This window comes from Cricetulus griseus, chromosome 2 (genome assembly GCF_003668045.3).
Source record: "Cricetulus griseus strain 17A/GY chromosome 2, alternate assembly CriGri-PICRH-1.0, whole genome shotgun sequence".
Lineage (NCBI taxonomy): Eukaryota > Metazoa > Chordata > Mammalia > Rodentia > Cricetidae > Cricetulus > Cricetulus griseus.
The window spans coordinates 393106859-393129262 of NC_048595.1; the positions used below are offsets into that span (position 1 = coordinate 393106859).

At 43.1% G+C, this 22404-nt stretch overlaps 1 protein-coding gene across 1 annotated transcript in view; it reads right to left on the bottom strand.

The window, feature by feature from the left end:
• Slc38a1 (solute carrier family 38 member 1) overlaps window positions 1-21711 on the bottom strand; it is a 43002-nt gene extending 21291 nt beyond the window's left edge. Inside the window, exons 1-3 of the mRNA XM_035439210.1 lie at window positions 21590-21711; window positions 9652-9727; window positions 9253-9368 (exon numbers count right to left, since the gene is read on the bottom strand). Of these exons, the coding sequence (XP_035295101.1) occupies window positions 9253-9368; window positions 9652-9727; window positions 21590-21711 (314 nt within the window). The remainder of the gene's footprint in view (window positions 1-9252; window positions 9369-9651; window positions 9728-21589) is intronic.
• Window positions 21712-22404: the final 693 nt, after the last annotated feature.

Here is a 22404-nt window from a genome sequence, read left to right on the forward strand (position 1 = left end):
AGCTTGGAGGAAGCTGTGTTGGTTAGAAAGCAAGCGGTTCCTTGCAATCACTTCCTGTTTTCTCAGTAGTGGGTAGAGGACTGTGCATTTGTGAGGGACTTGTGTAACTGTTGACACTTGTCCTCACTCCTCCTACTGAATCCTACAAGGACAACTGGCTTTTCTTCAAACCTACATGTTTACCCTTTAAAATAATGTCCCACCCACTTTCAGCCTCTGAAAAATCTAACTTTTTGTGAAAGATAAATTCTTTATAACAAGTAGAAAATGATTTAGACCGGGTTTAGATTCCAGTTCCAGAAGCCTATTGGGTGTGTGGGGGTGGGGAGGGGGAGGGCTCCATCCACGCCCCCCCTCACTCCATTTCCATGGGAACTTGTACATATATATGCCCATAGATACAAAGTTGACCAGGAGTGCACAAGATATGGCCTCTGGCCCCCAGGAATTATTGTCACTCTAGAAAAACTATTTAACCTCTGCAAATCTCAATTTCTTCATCTATAAAATGGGGGGTGACAAATAAGGTTCTTGGAATTCCATAAAATTGTTTGTAGTTTATGGCTGTCTTCTTTATATTCTTTTCAAAAATTAAAGGCCACTCTCAGGTAGATCCTGTGATGCTGTTCTGTCAGCAACTGTGCACCAACCCTTGACACAGATGTTGACCTTTGATGCCATGCGTCTAACACAGAGCAAAGCACAACCAACTGGATCACACAGGAGCAGTTCTTCTTTTTACTAAGTTGGTTATTGCGCTGGGAGATGAAATTTAAGTTAGCTTTACAAACTCCTATCTTCAGACTATATTTAACCTGCCCTGCTGTACAGATGCATACCCTGTCTACTGTGAGTCAGAACGAAAGGGAAAACATTCTGTGCATCACGGAGCTGAATAATGGGGAGAAGACCAAAGGCCACATAGTTGTCTCTTGAAAGCTAAAAAAAAATACAGTAAGACAAACAGAGGCCATGGTGCCATCATCTTGATAGGACTGAAGCATCCGGGGCAATGAGGTATAAACAAGGTGAAATCTTGCACACGTGCATAGCTCAATAAGCAAATCCAAATACAGGGGCTCCAATCTGAAACCAAGAGAACTGAATTCTTGGAACCAGTTTATCAAAGGCATCTCAGATGACCCAAGCTAAGCAATAAGAGTTCAACTTTTGAAAACAATGCATTGGGACCTATCTCCTACAGCCAGTTCTCTCTGTTTATAAAACAGGCCTTCATTGTGAGTATTTCTCTATTTTTGAAACACTTCTAAATCCAATGAATTTCAATAGAGTTCAACAGCTCTAGCCCTGCTCTTTCTACATGAATTCCAAATGTTGGCAAGCTGACTGTGCCACTTCCCCCCCCCCTTGTGCCATTATTCCCAAACAAGGGCCTCTGATGCCAGTGGGTTTTGCTGCCAGCACAAGAACATTTTTTCTCTTCAGATCATTTCTAAGGAACCATGACTATAACTCAAAGAATTTTAAAAACAAGTAACTGATTGACAAGAGGGTGACGAATATGACCATCCCCATGGACCTCCTAGGATCATCTGGAAGAGTGAGGTCTCCTTGTTGACTTCCATTTAACCATTCCATTTTTTATATTACGTATTTGTCTTTCCTTGGGACTGCCCAGAGAGGATGACTTAGCATTAACAAAAAATAACTTGATATGTAGCACATAAACCATCTTTGCTTGGAGCAAAATTATCATCTTAGGGGGTGTCCTTTTGGGAGTATATATATATGAAGTAATAATGACAGTTTTAAGAACAGATGATCTTTGGAAAGATGCATCACAAATTTCAACTCTGGAATTTGTGATGTTTAGCTTAATAACAACTGGTGGTTAGCTTAATAATGAACGACTCAAAGTTCAGGTACTTCTTTGAACTGGTTCTTTAGTAGATCTGAAATTGAAATTCAAGGGAGGGCAGGAGCACCGGGACAGCCACAGTGGGAGATTGAGTGAGAAGTCCCTACTCATTTGGGCATTTCAATACTCTGTCCTCAGTTGGTGGTGCTATTTGGGTAGGTTTAGATGGATGGCTCAGGCCTGCTTGAGGAATACGTCACTGAGGGTGGGCTTTAAGGGGAGAGCCTCTTCAGCTTCCACTTCCCTCTTTCTACTTCACACTTGTGGTAACAGATGCGAGCTCTCCTCCACACCCTCCACTGTTGCTGTGCTTCCCCGACCCAATGGGCTCTTAACCTTACTAAACCTTAAGTCCAAACAAACCCTTTCTTGCCTTGGTCATGATATTTTCATCACAGCAGCAGAAAAGTAACTCAAAAGGCCATATGCAGTTTAGAAGGTTTATTGTTTTGCAGTGGACTTTAGGCATGGCATGTATCTGCTTTTGCTCAAAACTTAACTGTCTTAGATCCACAAGGTGCACCACCTAACCCTGCAAAGCTGGTTCCCTTACTGCGGAGGATCCTAATCTTAAAGAAACATCATCGAGATCATTCCGGGATGCTGATGATTTCATTATCCTAAAGCTACACTGCATTAGGAAGTAAACAGTAACTGACCGATATCCATTGGTAAGTAAGGCTGCATTTCCTCCAATACATTAGCAACATGTCTGGTTCCCAAGGATGGCAACAGTGAGGGGCTGTCCCCTGTTTTAGACCATACAAGCCTAGATGGAATCCTGGCTCCCCATAGTCTAACTCACAGTCATGGATAGTTACTAAGCTTCAGTTAAGCTTGTGGGGATAGTTCATGGGGTTAATTAAATGGAACTAATACTTCACCCGTAGTGTTGGTGGTGGGGATTAAACAGGATAATGTGGTCTGTATATTTATAGTTACTGTGCAATAAATGGTCATACGTACTTAGTGACTATTAACTTAGTACTCTAGCAAATACTGACCACAAAGTGCTTATTCTGCCAGACACAACTGGCACTGTCTGCATTCTTTCTCAACCGCATACATAGATGATATACACACATGCACACAAATGACACACTCACTCTGCATTGCAGCCTTGGAGTCCTTGGGGCTGGTACCATTTACCATAGCTCCTCTTCCTTGACAGTTTGAAGAACATGTTTTTAGACACCTTACCCTTTTTTTTCTACAGTCACTACTCAAAGGTGACCAACTTTTCAGAAAGCAAAACACCATAAACACCTGACATTATAACCAACCAAATTAAAATTTGAACTATTATGTTTGCACAGACTGTAACATGTGCAAAGGGTTGCTTACAAACTCACTGTCTAGAGTGAACTGGTATTTCGGAAGTTCTCTCAGATTGTGCGTTCTTCTTCATGGTTTTCAGTTTAAGTGCTGGGCTAGGGAGATGGCGCAGAAGATAAAAATGCTCACTATGCAAAGCTTACAGCCTAAATTCAGTCTCTGGAGCCTTAGTAAAAAGCCAAGTGAAAGGCATACGTCTGAGAGGTCTATAGTGAGAGACAAGGTTTCTCCTTTATGCAGCCCTGGCTGTCCTAGAACTCCCTATGTAGACCAGGCTGGTTTCAAACTCGGAGATCCACCTGCCCCTGCCTCTTGAGTGTTGGAATTAAAGACATGAACCACTCCACCCAGCTCAGTAAATTTTTTTAAAAAAATTCAAGTGATTAAAATTTAAAGGTAATATTGTTAAAATAAGAAATAGTTTTTAAAAAGTACTAAGATATTATAGAAAAGTATAGTTTATTGTTTCACCAGATTCTGTCACTTAACAGAATATTTCGTTTATTTAGTACTATGGAAAATAATATATTCTAAGAGATTCAATTCCTATAAAAGATATGCCTTTAACAAAAATATTTAGGAAATGTAAAAATATAAATAAACACCATATTTCCCTATCAGTTCTGACTGAAATTGTATTTTTGGTTTTTAGGGGCTATTTGTTGAGACATCTTGCTGTGTAACCCAGGCTGGGCTCCTGCCTCAGTGCCTCCAAGTACTGGGTTACATACAAGCAGGTGCCACCAGTACTGCTCAGCTAATGCTGATTTTATTATTATTATTATTATTATTATTATTATTATTATTATTTATTATTATTATTGCATTCATCAACTTAATTTATTTCAGGGGAGCACATGCCACAGTGCACATACGGAGGTCAGAGACAGCCTGCAGGAGTTGGCTTTCTCCTTACAACACAGGGGTCTTAGAGATCAGGCTTGGCTGCAAGGGCCTTTACCTGCAGAGCTGCCTCACCTGCCCTCAAAACTGATTTCTAACCCTTAGTTTTGCTAAGATGAAGATGGGAGATGCTTATAAAAAGACTAGAGATGAAGAAGAAATAACAGTGTCTCTTCTGCCGTTATTCCTCATTAGAATCCTACTCCTGTGCAAAGAGCATTCTATGGTCGCTTTATCCCATTTTGTTTCCCACAGAAAATAAATCTTCTTTGAGCTGGACTTTGAGATTCCTCACCAGCACACTTTCTGTTTCCTAAATGCAATGTTAAAATTTCAGCAAAATCCAAAACTTAACTGTGTTCTTCTAACAGGCCAGAACCCGTCGATTTAATTGAATTAGATGGGGCACATGGCAATGGCAGCCGTTATGCTAAGCCAGAAACTGAACCTGAAACTCACCCAAGAAAAAGAAGTCACACCAATAAGTCTCCAGGGGACCCACTGAAGAACTCCACACCCAGCCGCCAGCTGCCGGGCGACAGGGAGGAGCCTTCCCAGCCTTGGACCCCCCTTCCCTGCTGGCCAGGGAGCCTGGATCAGGGCCCTGGAGCAGCTGATACCTGAGCCTGCCAACTGCTTGCTGGCTGTGAGCGGCAGGAGCAGCTGGTTTTAAAACAAGTCAGTGCTTCCTTGTCCTGAAGCCACGAAGTTCCATGCTCTTCGAGAAACTTCTGTAAGCTCTTCATGTATATCAAATAAAATGACTCCTAAGAGCTTCATCCAGGGGTATGCTCCCCCTTCAACACTCAACACCGAATACCCAGGCCTTAGCTTCTTCCAGAGATTAAAAGCAACACACAGGATCAATTATCCCTAAACCAGTATAATTAAAAGTCATTGATTTTCCTAGGAAAAGTTGATTGGGTTCAAGGATTTACTCCAGCTCCCTCGTGAAAGGCCATGGAAGGGATTTTGTTTTACTTTATTTGTAAGCTTTCTATTAAACTGCTGAGTCAGTAACACACAAGCAAACATCATTTTGGGGGAAGATTAGACAGAGCTGGAAACTGAACTGAAAGAAGAGAAGGGCCAAGATCAATCTAGATCATTCCAGAATCCCCCAAAAGTACTGGCAGCTTCCCTAGAAGCCATAGGCAATGGGAGGGTGGGCTAAAGATATGCCGAGTACCTTTAATTTCCTTGAAGAAGCTGCCAGATGCCCCCAGACCACAGTTATAAGCCACAAAGACTGTTTTGGCAAAAATCTGCACATGTTTGTCAACATATAGTATAGATCCAGCTAGGCATGGTGGCACGCATCTATAATCCTAGCATTTAAGTGGCTGAAGGCATTAGGATGGCAAGTTGGAGGTCAGACTGGGCTACACAGTGAGACCCTTTCTTTGAAACCGATAGACATAGTCGCAAGGTGTGGAATAGGCATGGGTTGTAACTCAACTGGACATTCAGGAACACATGCCCGCTGGGACGCTCTCCCTATCCCTTTGGTCCCCACAAAGATGGCAGCCATGGCCATGCCTTGCAGGTAGGATAATCTGAACATCCAAAGAGGAGCATCCTACAGAACCTACACTGGTGGTCCCTGGAGTGAAGGACTTCTGCAAGTAGCTTGAGGGAAGCTACTACCTACAAGCCCTGTGCATCTGTGCCAGGCTCCCCTTAGCCTTGTTTTCCCATTCTAGACCAGAGACAAAACAGAAACACCACCTCACACTAAGGAAAATGTGATATGGAAGGCCGCATCCAACAAACAAAAGTTAACTGGGAGAATGGGGGTCCTTCAGCAAATACAGACGGCCTGGAAATCAGTAGACAACATGCCCAGTTTATCCAATAAAGAGGAGAAGTGGGAACCTTCATAGATTTGAAGAGACTTAAGGCATATCAGCCAACTGCAGTCTACAGACCTTATTTGAATAACCCAATTGTTTGTTTGTTTGTGGTGGTATGCACCTCCAAACCCAGCACTGGAGAGGCAGAAGCAGGCAGATCTCTGTAAGCTCTATGAGTAGCCAGGTGTCTACATAGTAAGACGCCATAGCAATAAAATAAAAACTACAAATCAGAGCAATTTTAATACCAGCTGGGTATTTGCTATTAAGAAACCATTACCTATAGGCTTTAGCTATGACACTGGAGTGCTTACATTTTAGAGCTATACATAGACATGTCTGTAAATGAAGTGGGGTGATGTGGCTTGGTTTTCAAGGAAATCCAGGGGTAGAGCTGGTCAAACATGTGTAGTTGTGCAAGGAAGGGGGCCATGAAAACCTTTTTATTCCACTCCATATTTGAAATTTTCCATACTGGAGAAGAATCACTGTTGGAGTCCTCAAGAACATGATGAAACCATGTCAGAGAGCCAAGTGATACTGGAAGGGAACAGTTTAAATGAGCTTCTCCAAAGAGACTAACAGATGTAAAACAACCTATAAAAAGTTGGAAGAAAATTGATAGCCTAGAAAATACAGTGAAATATCATTAAAGGTGGGGAGGAGGAAAGAAGGTCCAAAGCTGAACAACAACAAAAAAATTACATCAATACACGATGATGGAAGGAAATGTTCCCAAATGGAAGGCCATGCACTGAATTTCAAAATGAAGATGAGCAGGGGTAGTGGTGAACGCCTTTAAGACCAGCACTAGGGAGGCAGAAGCAAGCAGATCTCTTGTGAGTTTGAGGCCAGCTTGGTCTCCATAATGAATTCCAGGATAGTTGGGGCTATGGAGAGATACCCTGTCCCCAAAATAAAACCAAGAAAACGAAACAAAATGAAATGAAAAAGACGCCCCAAGGGCCTGATGCCACTAAAGAAATTTCACATCAAGGCACTACTGTGGACCTGCAGGACAGTGGGGACAAAGACATGTAGCACGTTCCAGTAAAACCAGAATGTGCAGAAAAGATCTCAGGTGAGAGGCACAAACTGTTACTAATACAGAGGGCTATGACTGCCCAAACTGCTAATCAAAGACACAGGTATAACAGAAGAACTGTTCATACGGGCGTGTGTCTCAGTACCAAGGGTGAGGAAGCAAATCCAGAAAGAACAGGTGATAGATACAAAACTCCAGGGATTTGGCAGGTAAGAGAATTCCGGAGGTGTGGGGAGGGGGAGGGGGGTTGGCTAAGACCCCAAGCCCAAGAGTCTGTTCAAGCACTGGTTCCATCATCTGTGAAACAGGGAACTGGCCACAGTACCTTCTTTCCCCTGTGCCAACACACAGATTCCATTAAGACCTGGTACAAAGTCAAAGCTACAGGAGTGGTTGTGTCAGCAGGGAGGCGATGCTTAACACCACATCCGCACATAGCTTGATATGTTACAGTAGATTTTTCAAAAGAAAAAAACCAAAACGTTGAGGCATGAGACGGCTTGTTGAGTATAGGCATTTGCTTCACAAAAACCATCTGATGACCACCAGACCCCGTAAAGGTGGAGAACCAATTTCAGAGTTGTTCTCTGATCGCCACACTCACGCATAAGCCCCCCCCAATAATAATAATTTAAAAAGAGAAAAAGCAAAGGAAATTGGTAAAAAAAAATACACATTTCCAAATAAATAGATGGCTAGCACTGGAATGACTGAAGTCACAGAGCTATGGGGATTTAGAGATTGGCAGTGGTCCGAGACACTCCTAACAAAATTTCCTTGTTCTGAAAAGGGAACCAAATCTCAGAGGGGCCCAGCTAGCTGCTTAAGACAGCACTGGTGTAGAGAAGAGGAGATGGGGGTGGGGTGGAGCACAACAGAAAGATGCCTCATTTGATGTACAACAAAAATCAACTGTAACTACCTAATCGTGTCTGTGGCATCTCAGAGGTTCAAGCAGGGAAAAAAAGAAAACACCATAAGAGTATATTGTCCAATGTCAACATTTTACTCTTAAACTTGGCACCTGGCTTGTAATCTGTATCACATATACACATGAATTGTGTGTCTCTCTGTCTGTGTGTCTCTCTCTGTGTAAACATTATTTGGCTGGCTTGGTCACTGCTTCCAATAAAACAAAGGACCCATTGAAAGGACCAGAGGAGCACGGCGTTGGCCAATGTGGTGACAGGAGGGTGCGACCTCCCAGACACCTGAGTGTGAGTGTCAAGAGTCAGGACATGTGACTATTTTCCATGCAGCCCATTTCAATCAAGTTCCAACTGAAAATATTTGCCAAGCCCCACCTAACAGTCTGAGACAAACTTATGCAAACAGAAAATTGCCCACTGTCACTGACTCTGAAGCAAGGTGCACACCAACAGCTCGTCTCCAAAACAAACAAATCCTTGGTACTTGTGGAACAGTTACCACAACACATTTGCAATTACCTTCCAGCCCAGTGCATGCTCCAAAGCAGCCCAAATACCAGAGTGATGAAAGCCTGGGTTAAACGTGTTTTAATATTGTGGCCATGTGGCTGAGATTTACAGTGACAAGCAGAGTCCAGATATAACAAATATGAAAAAAGTTAAAGCTAATCTTGAATGTTTCAGTCCTTACAAATTTCTTCTTTCTTGGAGGCACTAAGTGTATTCCTCAAAGTATGCACTGGTTCCTTAGCCAAATAAATAAAAACTGTTCAGGAACATTTCCATTTCTTTTTTTCTGGGTGGTAAAGGGAGTGAGTGAAAATGAAAACATGATCGCTCCCAGGTATGGTTGAGGAGGTTTTAATATAGATATGAGGGAGAGTAGAGCCAGAGGCATGGGGAAGAGTCCAGACTGAACCGGGCCATGAGGTATGTGAGAGGGGGCGGGGGAGCAAGAGAAAAAGATAAGAGAAAGATAGAAGACCAAGGGAGACGCGAGTGGGGCCTAGACAGAGAGACCCAAGAGAGGAGCGGAAAGAACGCATGGCTGAAATGACGGGTGTATATAGGAATGAGAAGCTGGGGGGAAAGGAAGTGAAGCCCCCTGGGCTGGGGAGGTTTAGAATAGGGAGTGGGGTGAGAAGTGCTGGGAGGTGCCACAGGTACTGAGTGAGCCTAGAGACCAAGAGTGATCTTTGGCAAGCTAACAGACACCACAGTTAGCCACTCGTCCTGGGTTTCTTTGGGACCTGACAGGAAGCATGCATAAAACATATAAAACAGAATACATGTCATTTCAATACTCACAGGAAAAGGAGGATTCCAGTGTTGGCCAGGGCAAAGGCGAGTCCCAAAATCCCACTGCCCATAATGGCGTTGCTCAGGTTAAAGACAGACATGCTCAGGGAGGTCGTTCCTGGAATCTGAACGGCAGAAACAGACATGCTCACTAAGCACATGGCCAAAGTCTTCAAATGCTACCAAGAACCCAGACAGAAATGAAACTGGAGAACCTTCTTTGCAGTCTAAATTTTGTAATGGGTTGCATGAGAAAACGCAGCCAGCAACACACTAACATTTTCAGCGCTGAGCTGTGTGAATTAAAGCGGCCTCCCCATGCATCTGACTTTTATCCTGCACTACACACACACAATCACTGTCCCTAGTCACATGGCTAGAGTTGGTGTGCACACCAGTGACACTTACATATTCATCACATTTCCTTTTCTCCAAATGACTGTTGGTGAGACTTCTTCTGCTTTCACGGTCAGAGATGAACTTGCTGAAAGACACACAACACACCTTTACCTTTATGCTAACGACTAAGGGTTTAGCAGCAATGCTACATGATTTCTTTCCCAAAACACCCTGCACACAGAAAGCTGTCAGTTGGATGCCTACAACTGTCTTACCCAACACCTCTTCACTGTGTGTGTGTGTGTGTGCGCGTGCACACACTTGCAGGTATGCTACGTACACATTATCTACAGTCTTGCTTTATCAAATAAACTCTAAGCATTCTCAGGGCAGGTCCTTCGCCTCGTTCATTTTTCTATCTCTCACTTTACTAACTAAAAGGCAATAGTTGCTTAACTTGAACGAGATAAGACTGCTATAAGCTCTAAAAGAGCTGTTGTACATTTTTGAATCATTTTCAAAGTAAGCTAAAACACCACACACAATATATATTTAGCTTTCATGTAAAGTTTTCACTAAGTAGAAAATTAGATAAAGCCAAGACCACTATGCACCTGGTATTAGAAAGAATACTGGAGGCAAGGTTCCTCCTAGTATTCTTTCTAAACATGAATTCCCCTCTCCCTTTCCCTTGCAAAAAAGACAGCAGCTGCTTCACCATCAAACACTGAGCCAGAAACAGGATACATGAACGTGATACAAGAATAGACACCAGGGGCTGGGTGTTGGTGGCGCACGCCTTTAATCCCAGCACCCAGGAGGCAGAGGCAGGTGGATCTCTGTGAGTTCGAGGCCAGCATGGTGTCCAGAGCGAGTGCCAGGATAGGCTCTAAAGCTACACAGAGAAACCCTGACTTGGAAAAAAAAAAAAGAATAGACACCAGGGACTGGAAAAGACCTCTAGGCTACCAGGGTCAAGACCAGGAAGTTATGGCAGAGCAAGTGGCCCACAGTGAAGAGTCAAAGCTGGGATTTAAGGAAGTGTGAGGGACTCAGAATTTGAATTCAGATTCTGACTAGATCCAAGGGCCTGGGCCTTCGACTTTACGATTGTCACCTGTAAAATGGGAGTAATACTATCACAGTGGCTGTGGGAGGAAGGAAGGGAAGCAGATCCAACAGCAAGCTCAGAGCAGGAGCAACAAAGGTCAGTGGTCCTCTCCAAGGCGAGGGGGTTGCACTAAATGGGTGAGACCCAGACAGGGAAAGAAACTCTAGCAGGCGACCCAGACCTAGCTACACAGAAGACTAGCATGATGCATTCATGGTTGCTTTCAGAACTTTAAACTTGTCATCTGTAAAAAGTCAACATTAATGGAGACCTTCTGTCAAAGAAAAGTCCACACAGACTGATACTTTTATCCTTTTCTTGTTTGTGGTGCAGACATGCATAGGTGTATCCTGTGTGTCACTGTGACACTTGTGTCACAGTGTGCATGTAGAGGTCAGAGTCAGTTCCCTCCTCCATCTTTTCACGGGTTCCAGGGATTAAATTAAGGTTTCCATGCTTGTACAAAAAATGTCTTCACCCACTGAGCCATCTCACTGGCCCCTCTTGTGTATAGTCTTAAAATATTTTAAGAATGGTTTTTGGCCCTTGTGGTGATGAGTTTTAGGTCACCTTGACACAAGCTAAAGCCATCTGAGAGGAGGGAACCTCAATTAAGAAAATACCTCCATAATATCTAAGCTGTAGGCAAGCCTGTAGGGCATTTTCTTAATTGGTGATGGAATGGGGAAGGCTGAACCCATTTTGGTTGGTGCCTCCTCTGGGCTGGTGGTCCTGGATTCTACAAGAAAGCAGGCTGTGCAAGCTATGAGGAGCAAGCCAGTAAGCAGCACCCCTTCCTGGCTTCTGCAAAAGCTCCTGCCTCCATCAGTTCTTGCTCTGTTTTGAGTTCCTGTCCTGACTTCCTTTGATGAACAGTGATGAGGAAATGTAAGCCAAATAAAACCTTTCCTAGTCAACTTGTTTTTTGGTTATGTTGTTCATCACAGAGCTAACAACCCTATCTAAGACAAGCCTTCTAGAGAAATTCAATCATCCAGTCATCATCAGAATAAATCGCAGTAAATTTTAGTAAATCTAAAGCCACCTGAATCTAATTCAAAGAAGCATCTTTAAATGGTGCTTAGAATTTTATACATTTTTTGAATATGCTACATTTCACAATAAAGTTACTTTTAAATGAACTGTAGGTATCAGTAGCGTCAATCTTATTTACCTGTCTTTTTCATCTTTAATTCAAGGGACCTGGTTCTGCCTTCTATCACCTCTCGAAGTTCATACTGTTTTATTAGAATAAGCCAAAGGCTGCTATGGACGCACATACGACAAATTTACTCTTAGACCTTCGCTTGGTGGGAGCTGCAGGCCACAGACCCTGTTTTGCTTAAGGAAGAAGAAGGAAAAAAAAACAAAAACAAAAAAACAAAAAAACAAAACACTGCTCTCCTAAAACATAAGTGATCATGTTCCAACTGAGAAAAGACCACATCAGCTAACACTGGCATAGGAGTGTGGGAATGTCCAGAATGAAGACAAGGAATCCTGAGAAGTCAAAAGCAGTATTTGGTAGAGTTAGGCAGAACAAACTCAGAAGCAGAAGCCAGAGTCAAAATTGCTTATTCTTAGCAGGGAGAAAGAACAGTGGGGTTTTTGAGATACCTGGCATAGCACTGTCCCTAATGCTTCATGTGGCCCTGCTTTTGTCCCCAGCATTTCACATCTTTCTACAGAAGGAAGGCTTGCAGATTTGGCTGCAGAGAGGAAGGGAAAGCCAGCCCAATGGCACATGGGTGCTGGGATTGTCCAAATAAAGACTCCTGCTTAACCTACTCAATAGATTCAACCAGGCTAAATTTAAAACAAACATGGACCTGTGGTATCCTGGTCTAGCAATTCTCCCATTTGCCTTTCTTATGGAGGATGCTTGTTTTCCAAAGGGAATTTCCATTGTTATTTTTAAACAGAGGAAAAGCCTGAGCACTTCCCCCTCCCCAAATAAATCAAAGCACCAATAAGTTTGATGTTCAAGCAGACCTCAATTCCAGGCCTGGCAGCAGTCCCTGCAGCTAGACAAAGAAGAGAAGGGTGTGGGAGGGGCCTGACAGGAGGCACAGGTGCATGAGGGGAATTCAACAGGTTCAAACACTTGTGCAAGTGCAGAGGATGAATACCGAGGCCTTATGCAGAACAAGAGGAATGATACTAACTTACAAATCATGGCCACAAAAATACATTAAAACAATTCTGTCTCTCCCTCCTCCTTGCCACATGACAGTAGAATGCTCAAATATCTCTGCTGGTGTCATAGTCCTTTTCTATCCCTGCGATAAAACACCATGACTAGAGCAACTTATAAAAGAAAGCAATGGGGGCTCAAGGTTCCAAAGGGTTGGTGTCCATGACCATCGTGGTGGGTAACATGGCAGCAGGCAGGCAGGCAAGGCGCTGGAGCAGTAGCTAAGAGCTTACATCCTGATCCACAGACATGAGGAAAATAGAGAACTGACCAGGAATGTTGTGGGCTTTTGAAACCTCAAAGCCCACCCCCAGTGACACACCTCCTCCAACAAGGCCACACCTCCTAACCCTTCCCAGACAGTTCCAACTGGGGACCAAGCATTCAAGCAGATGAGCCTATGGGGGCCATTCTCATTCAAACCACCACAGTTGGCTTGTCCATTGGACATTTTGGATGTTGAATTTGGTTTGGCCTCAGTGTTCCAATCACAGCTTCTCCCTACGACTCTAGGGGATCCTTTCAAGCTCGGCTATGGTTGTGATCAAAACAAGAAAAAGTCAAATACAAAGCAACAGCAGGAATCTGCTCTCCCCAACCCTGAGTATCCCCTCCCAAAAGTTCCCTCCAGCCAATTCAAACCCCTCAAACTATCACAGGTTTTCTGACATTCCAGTGTGAACTGGCCTTTCTGATCTATTTACTACACTACCTGTAGTGTACATAATGCCCTGAACTCATCTACAGCACCAGGAGATACCCAGTGTCACTTAGCTCCCCAAGTGTGTACCTTCCCACACAGGAACTCAGAAGAACCCTCTACTAATTAAGCATGCATCTTCTATTAGTAATTAGGAATTCCCTTAGGCTGCAGGAAAATTCAGCTATGTAAGATGGAAGTATTTAATTATATGTATGTATTTGTTTATTTGTTGTGGGGGTGCATGCACGCGTGCACATGTGTGTATGTGTGTGCATGTATCTATGTGCAAACACACGTGTACCCACATGTGAAGATCAGAAGACAACTTTTAGGAGTTGGCTCTCTCTTTCCACCGGAATTAGAACTCAGGTTGCTAGGCTTGGCACTTCAGACTCCAGAACAGTTGTTCTCAACTCACGGTGCCTTTGGGGATCAAACGACCTTTTCAAAGGATTGAATATCAGATATTTATGATTCGTAACAGGTGCAAAATTAGTTATGAAGTAGCAACGAAGATAATTTTATGGTTGGGGGGGTCAGCACAACATGAGGAACTGTATTAAAGGGTTGCAGCATTAGGAAGGTTGAGAACCACTGCTTTAGAATTAAGAATTTAAAGAAAGTCTCTTTATTCTCTTTACTGCTTTTTCTTTTCTTCAGTTCTTAAATCTTTACTTCGTATTCCTGTAAACTTTAAAAAAGAGAGAAAAACCAATCTCTCTTTTTTTTGTAATGGAAAATTCCATTCAAACAACTAGGTCAGGCAGCTTTCACCACAAGTTTTATGTCACCCTTTTTAAAAGGCAACTGGCTGTTTAAAATCAGCCTGACCTCTGGCACTGAAATTGACATGAAACTTCATTTTATTGACTTAAAAAGTACTAAGGGGGGAGGTACCTATGACAAGTGATTTTAAGATGCAAACATATTATTAAAAAGTTTACACTGGTCCAGTCTGTACCCATAAAGCAGAATTTGACAGACCATCAAGTACTCAATGGCTCTGAGAACGAAACAAAATGAAACAAAGCCCTACAACTGATGATTTAGTGATAAAACCTTAAAGAGGGGGGGCTTAGGTGTCATCTTCAGACACAATGTGAGAAGAAGCAATATAAAGCTGTTATTTGACATTAAGAGTAAATGAAGAGACTAGCTAAGGTTGTGTTGTTCAATAGGAAGATAATCTTGGACCAGAATCTCAACCAGCTGGGTTCCCACTAGATCATGGTCCTGAATTTGAGGATTTACAATACAAGAGATGAAAAAGAGAAGAGTGGTTGAACTTCAGTGCTGGTTCCCAGACCTTTCCCTGATATGCAGACACGCTACAGAGGAAGAGAAGGAAAGACAAGACAGATAAAAATGTTTTGGGACCATTGTGGTGGCATGTGCTTATAACACTAGCCATCAGGTGGGAGAAATAAGTTCCAGGCCAGCCTGGGCTACACAGTGATTTCCAGCTAGCCGGGACCATAGAGAATGACAGAGACTTACTAGCTGGCCACATGGACAGCCGCTCCCAGAGTCCTTCATAGTTGTTGAGGGCAGAGGCTTTAAGGGTACCTGCCTTCTGCTATTAGCACAGGGCTTGCAAGGCCCCACAGGGTCCTGTGGATTAGGAACTTTAGGAAGACTTGCCTACTGTTGGCCTTAGCAACATGGAGAAAGTTGATTCCATTGTCCTCTTGTCCACAGTTCAGAGTCCTTTGCAGCAGTTGAGGTGAAAGGCAGGGTTGCTCAGTGGCTAGAGTTACCACTTTTGTAGGTGGAGTTTCTTCAGTGCCCACCAGTCTTCTTGGAAGAAATGGTTGGTGCCAGCAGTTGGCCTGTCTCTCTCTTATGAAAAGCTTTTTCATAAAACATTTTAAATGCCATATTCTCTGTATCTCTAAGCATCTGAGGGCTGTCTGTCTAGTATATCTCAGCAGATTTGTCTTCAGTTACTTGCTAGGTAAGGCTTTATCCCTGTAATTAATTAACGTGTACTTAGTATGGTTACCATGACATTAGTGCAGGATGTCTGAAGAACTGGATTTAAGCTGAGAGGCTGTGGAGGGATTTCGGAGCCCTCCAGCCTGACTGTAACTGGTTTTAACTTAGTAGGTAGATTTACGCCTGCAAAGGACAAAGAAGTAGAGAAAAATCCCCTTTTGTTACAGAAGTTTAACCTTTGTAAACGGTTTACAGGAAGGACTGGGTATTGTAAATATTTTGTTAATTTGAAATCGATCTTTAAAACTTAAAATTTATCATTTTATCTACATAACAATTTAGAAATATTTGAGACTTAACAGTTGAATTTAAGTTGCATATAGTTAGCTTACATTCACATATATAAAGTTAAATTTAAATCACATGTACAGAGATGCGCAGAGACACACAGATATATCAAACAGAACTGGGAAAAATGGGAGAACCACAGTGTGATCTCTGATTTGCACGTTGTAGCAAACAGACAAGACATTTAAAGACACAATAGACTTAAAACTGCCAGTGACAAAAAAGCAGATCCCCTGGAGATGGAGCAGGTAGGGTTTTTGTGTGAAATATTTGCCCTACCGGGCCCTGGAAAGGCATGCCATCATGCAAACAAGCCATGCGCAACAGAAGAAATTAGAGGCAAAGAAATAAAGGGCAAAAAGCAAATGAATTATGTCTGGCAGCAGGGTTTGTTGGCAGAAACTGGCTAGACTGTCCCTCTGCCTAGGCTAAAGGAAGGGAATAACCCATGGGGTGGGTGGATCTACAGCTAAGTCACATGGTCATTTTCAGTCCAGATGGCGGCTGCCATAAACAGGTTCCCATCCGCTAGCAGGAGTTAGAAAGGTCCCATACAGTTCTGAGATATCATTTTGTTGGCTTGTTTCCCGAGAGTGAGGCAAAAAGATATGTGAAACCCATAGGACACCAGAGTTCAAGGGGCACAACATCCAAAAAGACCACTGTAGTAGGTCTCAGAATCAAATGCATCAGTCAGGATGGACGGTGCTAGGGTGCAAAACCTGAAAGCCCCATTTGTGGAGAAAAAAATAAAAATAAAAAACTAGCTGGGCTTTGGTGGTGCACGCCTTTAATCCCAGCACTCGGGAGGCAGAGGCAGGCAGATCTCTGTGAGTTCAAGACCAGCCTGGTCTACAAGACCTAGTTCTAGGACATCCTCCAAAGCCACATAGAAACCCTGTCTCAAAAAAACAAAAAACAAACAAAACAAAAAAACCAACTCCCAGAGTGTCCTGAACAGATAGATGCTTTCTCAGGCCAGCCCACTGTGAGCCGCTGGCTGGCATCTGCACAGAGAAGAAACACCACAAAAGGGCAGCTGGGTGGAAAAGAGGAACCCACCATGCCAGGCTGAATGGCTCAGCAGAGGCCAGACAAATAGGAGAGAGAGACATTTTGAACAGGAGCATAAGATGCCTAGCAAAACTGAGTGTTTCCAGGCAGAGGGAGGATCCCGCCCTGAGACAGGCTTGGCCATGGTGGGAGGCAGCAGAGAGTTTTAGCATGCCAGGAACAGGAGGGAAACAGACAAGTGAAAAAGAGCAGAGGCCGAACTCCCAACTATGGATCACTGGTAGAATGTTGGGTGCCAAGAAGCAGGCACATGGTCTGATATGGGTGCTCAGTTTCCACGAATGAGGTAGAGAAAATTCAAAGCCTATAATCTCCAGTGTCCCAGAGAACTGCCTGAGTGATTTCTGCCAGGTGACAGGGGCAAGCCAGCATAATGCCTGAATCCTTACAGTGACCCCTTTGGAAGTCAAAGGACCCTTTCACAGAGTCGAATATTAGATACCATGCATATCAGATACTTACATTATGACTTGTAACAGTAGAAAATTGCAGTTATGAAGTAGCAACAAAATAATTTTATGGTTGGGGGGTCACCACTACATGAGGAACTGTATTAAAGGGTTGCAGCATTAGGAAGGTTGAGAACCACTGATTTAGGGTAACCTGCAAATATTTAACCAAACTGAGGACAGCCATAACAGCAGTCATTAAAACCAAAAGCAAATCATTGCTCCATGGGGTGGAGAAGCAGGAAGACAGGGTTACAGTTTTATAGATGCAGACACTTCTCATACTAAGAGGCTTAGAACTGCCAGGCCCAGACACTGGGCCAAGGGCTTTAAGTGGATGCGTCCATCTATTTTCATAACCATTAACTGGGCTTGGTACTATTTTAGAGACATTAAATAACCTGATTGAAGTTACATTGCTAATTCCTGAGCTGCTGAACTAGAATCTGAACCTAAACAGCCAGCATTCTTAATCTACCAAATGTGCAGCTAGGATGATTCCTCCCAGCTCTGTAGCCCGCCTCAGGGCGATAGGTAAGGCTCTCAGAGAAAAATCACAGAAAGTCTGTGACAGTACCAGGATTCAACACAGGTCTAAACTCAAAGCTATGCTGTCTCTTCCCATCCCTCCTTCATCTCTAAGCCAATGCAATAAATCAGATCAGACTGAATTAATAAGATCTGGTTTAATCTGAACAAAGCAACTCTTGGGTGATGGGGGAGGGGGGACCATGTGGCAGGTCTATGGGCCCAAATCCCCTGTAGGAATGGTCTTGAACAACTGGAGGAGAAGTGGTAGGGGTGGCAGGGTTTGGGGAGAGAAGAGGGGGTGAAGTGGAATTTCCATCCAAACACATATATGAAAATGTCTCCGATGAAGGTCTAATTGGCTATTTACAAGGCTGGTCATCCTAAGCTTAAGCTTTTCACCATCAGGCAATACTTAGGGCATAAACGAAACAACTGGCCTGGAATAATAGCAAGCATTTATTTGAATGCATAGGTGGCTCTACTCTATGATTAATTAAGCCTCAGAAATCATCCTTATTGTATCCAGGGAAGTGTCCAGACAAAGCTATGACATGTCAGGTGACATGTCAGCCAAGATCAATGTCATCTTCAGTGTTTTCTTCAGTTCCCTACAAAGAGGCACTGACAGGGAGAAGCCCAGTGCTTGGGGAACTTTGTTCTCTTAGATTGATATAAACTGGTCCCACCTTTCCACAAATGTGAGCAAGCTACAGGAAGCTCGAAGGGCAGGCAGTCAGAACTGGAACCAAGGATAGACTGGAATACACCAAGGAAGAAATGCAGGACACTCAATGGGGCCTTCAATTAAACTGGCTGGTTTATTTTTTTAATGTTTGTTTACTTTTATTTACTCCATGCTGCCATATGTTGAATTGTCAGAGCCAGAAATGAAGTAAGGGCTGGGGCTCTAGCTCAGTGGTCAGGCTCTTGCCTGGCATACACAAAGTCCTGGGTTCAATTCTTTTCTTTGTTTCTTTCTTTCTCTTTAGACAGGGTTTCTCTGTGTAGCTTTGGAGCCTATCCTGGCACTCGCTCTGGAGACCAGGCTGGCCTTGAACTCACAGAGATCCACCTGCCTCTGCCTCCTGAGTGCTGGGATTAAAGGCTTGCGCCACCAACGCCCGGCTCCTGGGTTCAATTCTTAATACCGCCAAAACAAACAAACAACAACAGAGCCAGAAATGAAGCAAGCCTTCTGAATTATGTCAGTAAAGAAGAAGAAATAAAATGAGGTTAAAAAAAAAACAAAAAACAAAAACAAATGCAAGGCACTGAGTTTGAGAGGGTGGAACAAAAACTCCATGAAACATCAGCCACAGCTCTCCTGCACCAGATGTGGGCTAGTCACCGTCTGTGGGGGAAGTAAGCACACCCTGCAGGAGGCCCAAGTCTGGACGAGCAATGGGTGTTCCTTCCACCTACTGCAAGTGACAATCACCTAAAAACCCAATACTCTGTAAGCAGATCTTATAAAATTCCAGGGTAGACTCTAGGCTGAATGCTATAAATGACTCACTTTAAGGTCCTCAGGGTAACATCACTGTGAGAATAAGGCTTTGTTATCAAATCAAAATAGCCTACTTCCCACAGTTGGGTGGAGGTCAGCCTCAGCTGTGGTTACAGAATGCTCAAGAGCACAGTGCACAAACATGTCACTATCAAAGCCCAGACTTCTAACCAAAGGCCCAGCACTGTATCAGGTGCAGATGACAGAGAAGAGAGACAGATTTAGACCAGGCAAGATGGTCCCTTGACTCGCAGATTTTCTCTCACTTTAGGATGTTTGCTTTTAGCCATGGTCTAAGGATCCATGCAAGATAACAAACAAACAAACAAACAAACACACTTAAGACTTAAGAAATGGATACAAGCTCTGTGAGTTCAAGGCCAGCCTGGTTTATATAGAGAGTTCCAGGTCTACATAGATAGACCCTGTCTTGCCGGGCAGTGGTGACATACACCTTTAGTCCCAGCACTTGGGAGGCAGAGGCAGGTGGATCTCTGTGAATTCAAGACCAGCCTGGTCTACAATCTAGTTCCAGGACAGCCTCCAAAGTCACAGAGAAACCCTGTCTCGAAACACCCTCCCCCCCCAAAAAAGATAGACCTTGTCTCAAAAAAAAAAAATCAAGATAATAGCAACAACAACAATAATAGTAAAGCAGTTATGAGATCAGAGATGCTCTGTGGCTAAGTATACTTGCTGTTCCTCTGGAGTACCCAAGTTCAATTCCTAGCTCCCCTGTTAGGAGGCTCACAACTGCAGATAACTCCAGCTCCAGGAAACCTGACGCCCTCTTCTGGTCTGCACAGGCAACTGCACTCACATACACTCCTACATACACATTCTCATATACATAATTAAAAAGAAAAAAAGGAAGTCATTATTAATGACCACTCAAAAAGGTGGGAGAAAGAGTAAAAATCTGATTCCAATATGAAGAGATGTCACTTAACACTGTAAACAGACTTGGACAGTAATGAGGAAGTGTTTGTATAGGAGGCCTAACCGTCACTACAGGAAGAAAAGGGAACTGTGAAAATAATGACAGTCCTGGGTTCGGCTTTCCAAGGCATGCTACATCAGAATTATTTCAGAATGTATTGCTGACTGTCAGAAATGACTTCTACAAAGATGTCTGCTTGTGTCGATGTGCTGTCCCTCCCATCCCTGTGGCCTTAACAAAGTGTACCATTGATGCCATTCCAATAAACAGTTCTGTAGGAGTGATGAGATGGCCCATGAATAAAAGGCACATGCCACCAGACCTGACCACCTGAGTTTGATCCCTGGAATCCACACATTGGAAAGAAGGGACCAACCCCCACAAGTTGTCATTCTTACCATGACATCACACACATCCAATTAAAACTTTTTTAAAGGAGTCCTGCAGGCACCACTCTCTTCCAGCGTTTTAGGAGACTGTGCCAGTAACTCCTACAGAAGGGAGGCTTCTTGCTAAGGATCCATAAAAAACAGGTAAAAAGTCACTTTGTCCCAAGATGATCTCAAGTCATTTAAAATAAAAAAATAAAAAATGTTTCTACCCTGGTAATTTAACAGTCTCAGACTCAGGACTGGGGAGGACCTGTACTAGGCCAGCCCTCTCCCCTCCCTGCTCTCTATTCCCCCCTCCCAACCTTTTTCTTTCTCTCTCATGAACTATTTCTTGCTCACAGTCTTTCACAGAGCCATTTGGGTCCATGGATGGCTATTATTATTTAAGATCCACACTTCAAATGCTGTTCATAATGATGATGATACCCCTGTAGTTTTTACTCATTTGTAGAAAGACCACGCAAACACAACTTGGATAGTTTCTTGATTAAAATGTGTAGCAATGGTTACAGCACATTTGGATATGAGATGTGATGAAATTCTATAGCTGTCTAATTCACAGGCATAAAGTTTTGAGAAGTTTGGGCTGGTTGGAGCCCAATGTATTTATTCATTTTTTATTAGACTCAATTGAAAGATCTGAAAAGACAAATAAATTACTTTCCTAGTCCCCTCATCTGCTATTCCAGACTATGTCCAACAGATGTCACATAAGAAACTGAAATTGCATCTTCAAATGAAGCATAACTTTAGTAAATAAATAATTCATGAGAATAACTGAAAACCAGACAATTTTCTAAAGCACTTGTGGAAAAACACTCACCTATTTATCTGGCCATTCTCTACTTCAGTGAAGTCATTAGACTCGTTGCTGATGTTGTCATCTTCGGGCACCGTCATGTTCTGCAACTCCGTTAACTCTAGGCCACTTTTGAAATGCATCATATTCAGATGTCTGCAGTCAAAAAGTCAGTCTGAACTACTTCTGCTCTTAGTGTCTTTAGAAGCAGGGAGCAGCACGTATAGATAGATTCTTGAGACCCCCTAAAACAAAGCAAAATATAGGATCATTAAATCGATGAAAGACTGATGATACACAAACCATCGCTGAAAGCAAAAAAACAATAAAGTCAGCAAAATGCCACTTTGAGATTTTGCTACTGGATATACTAAAACAGGCTTATCTCTGAATCTTACGTCTTTTACACATCTCCGTCCATTTTCAGTGATAAAGCAAGTCATGTCCCATGATCTTTGCTCTCATTTAAAGAAACCACATGTTAGTGACAGGCAACATATACCCCTTTATGAACCCGGGCTTAAAAATGAAAGCGAAAGGCCAGCAAGATGGCTCAGCATGTTGAGGCACTTGCTACCACCAAGGCTAAGGATCCGAGTTCAATTTCTATAACCCACAAGGTGAAATGAAAGAATTATTCCCTGCAACAGCCTCTGACTTCCGAATCTGTGCTGTGGCACACACGTCCCCCAACCATAAACAAATGATTTAAAGTGTGATAAATAAGTCACTGAAGGAAAGTGATTTCAGTGATTGTAATGTGCTTGCTCGAAGGGCAGAGAGGTCTGGACCGCAGGCGTGCACACCTTCATCCCATGAAGAAATTCGAGTTGAATGAG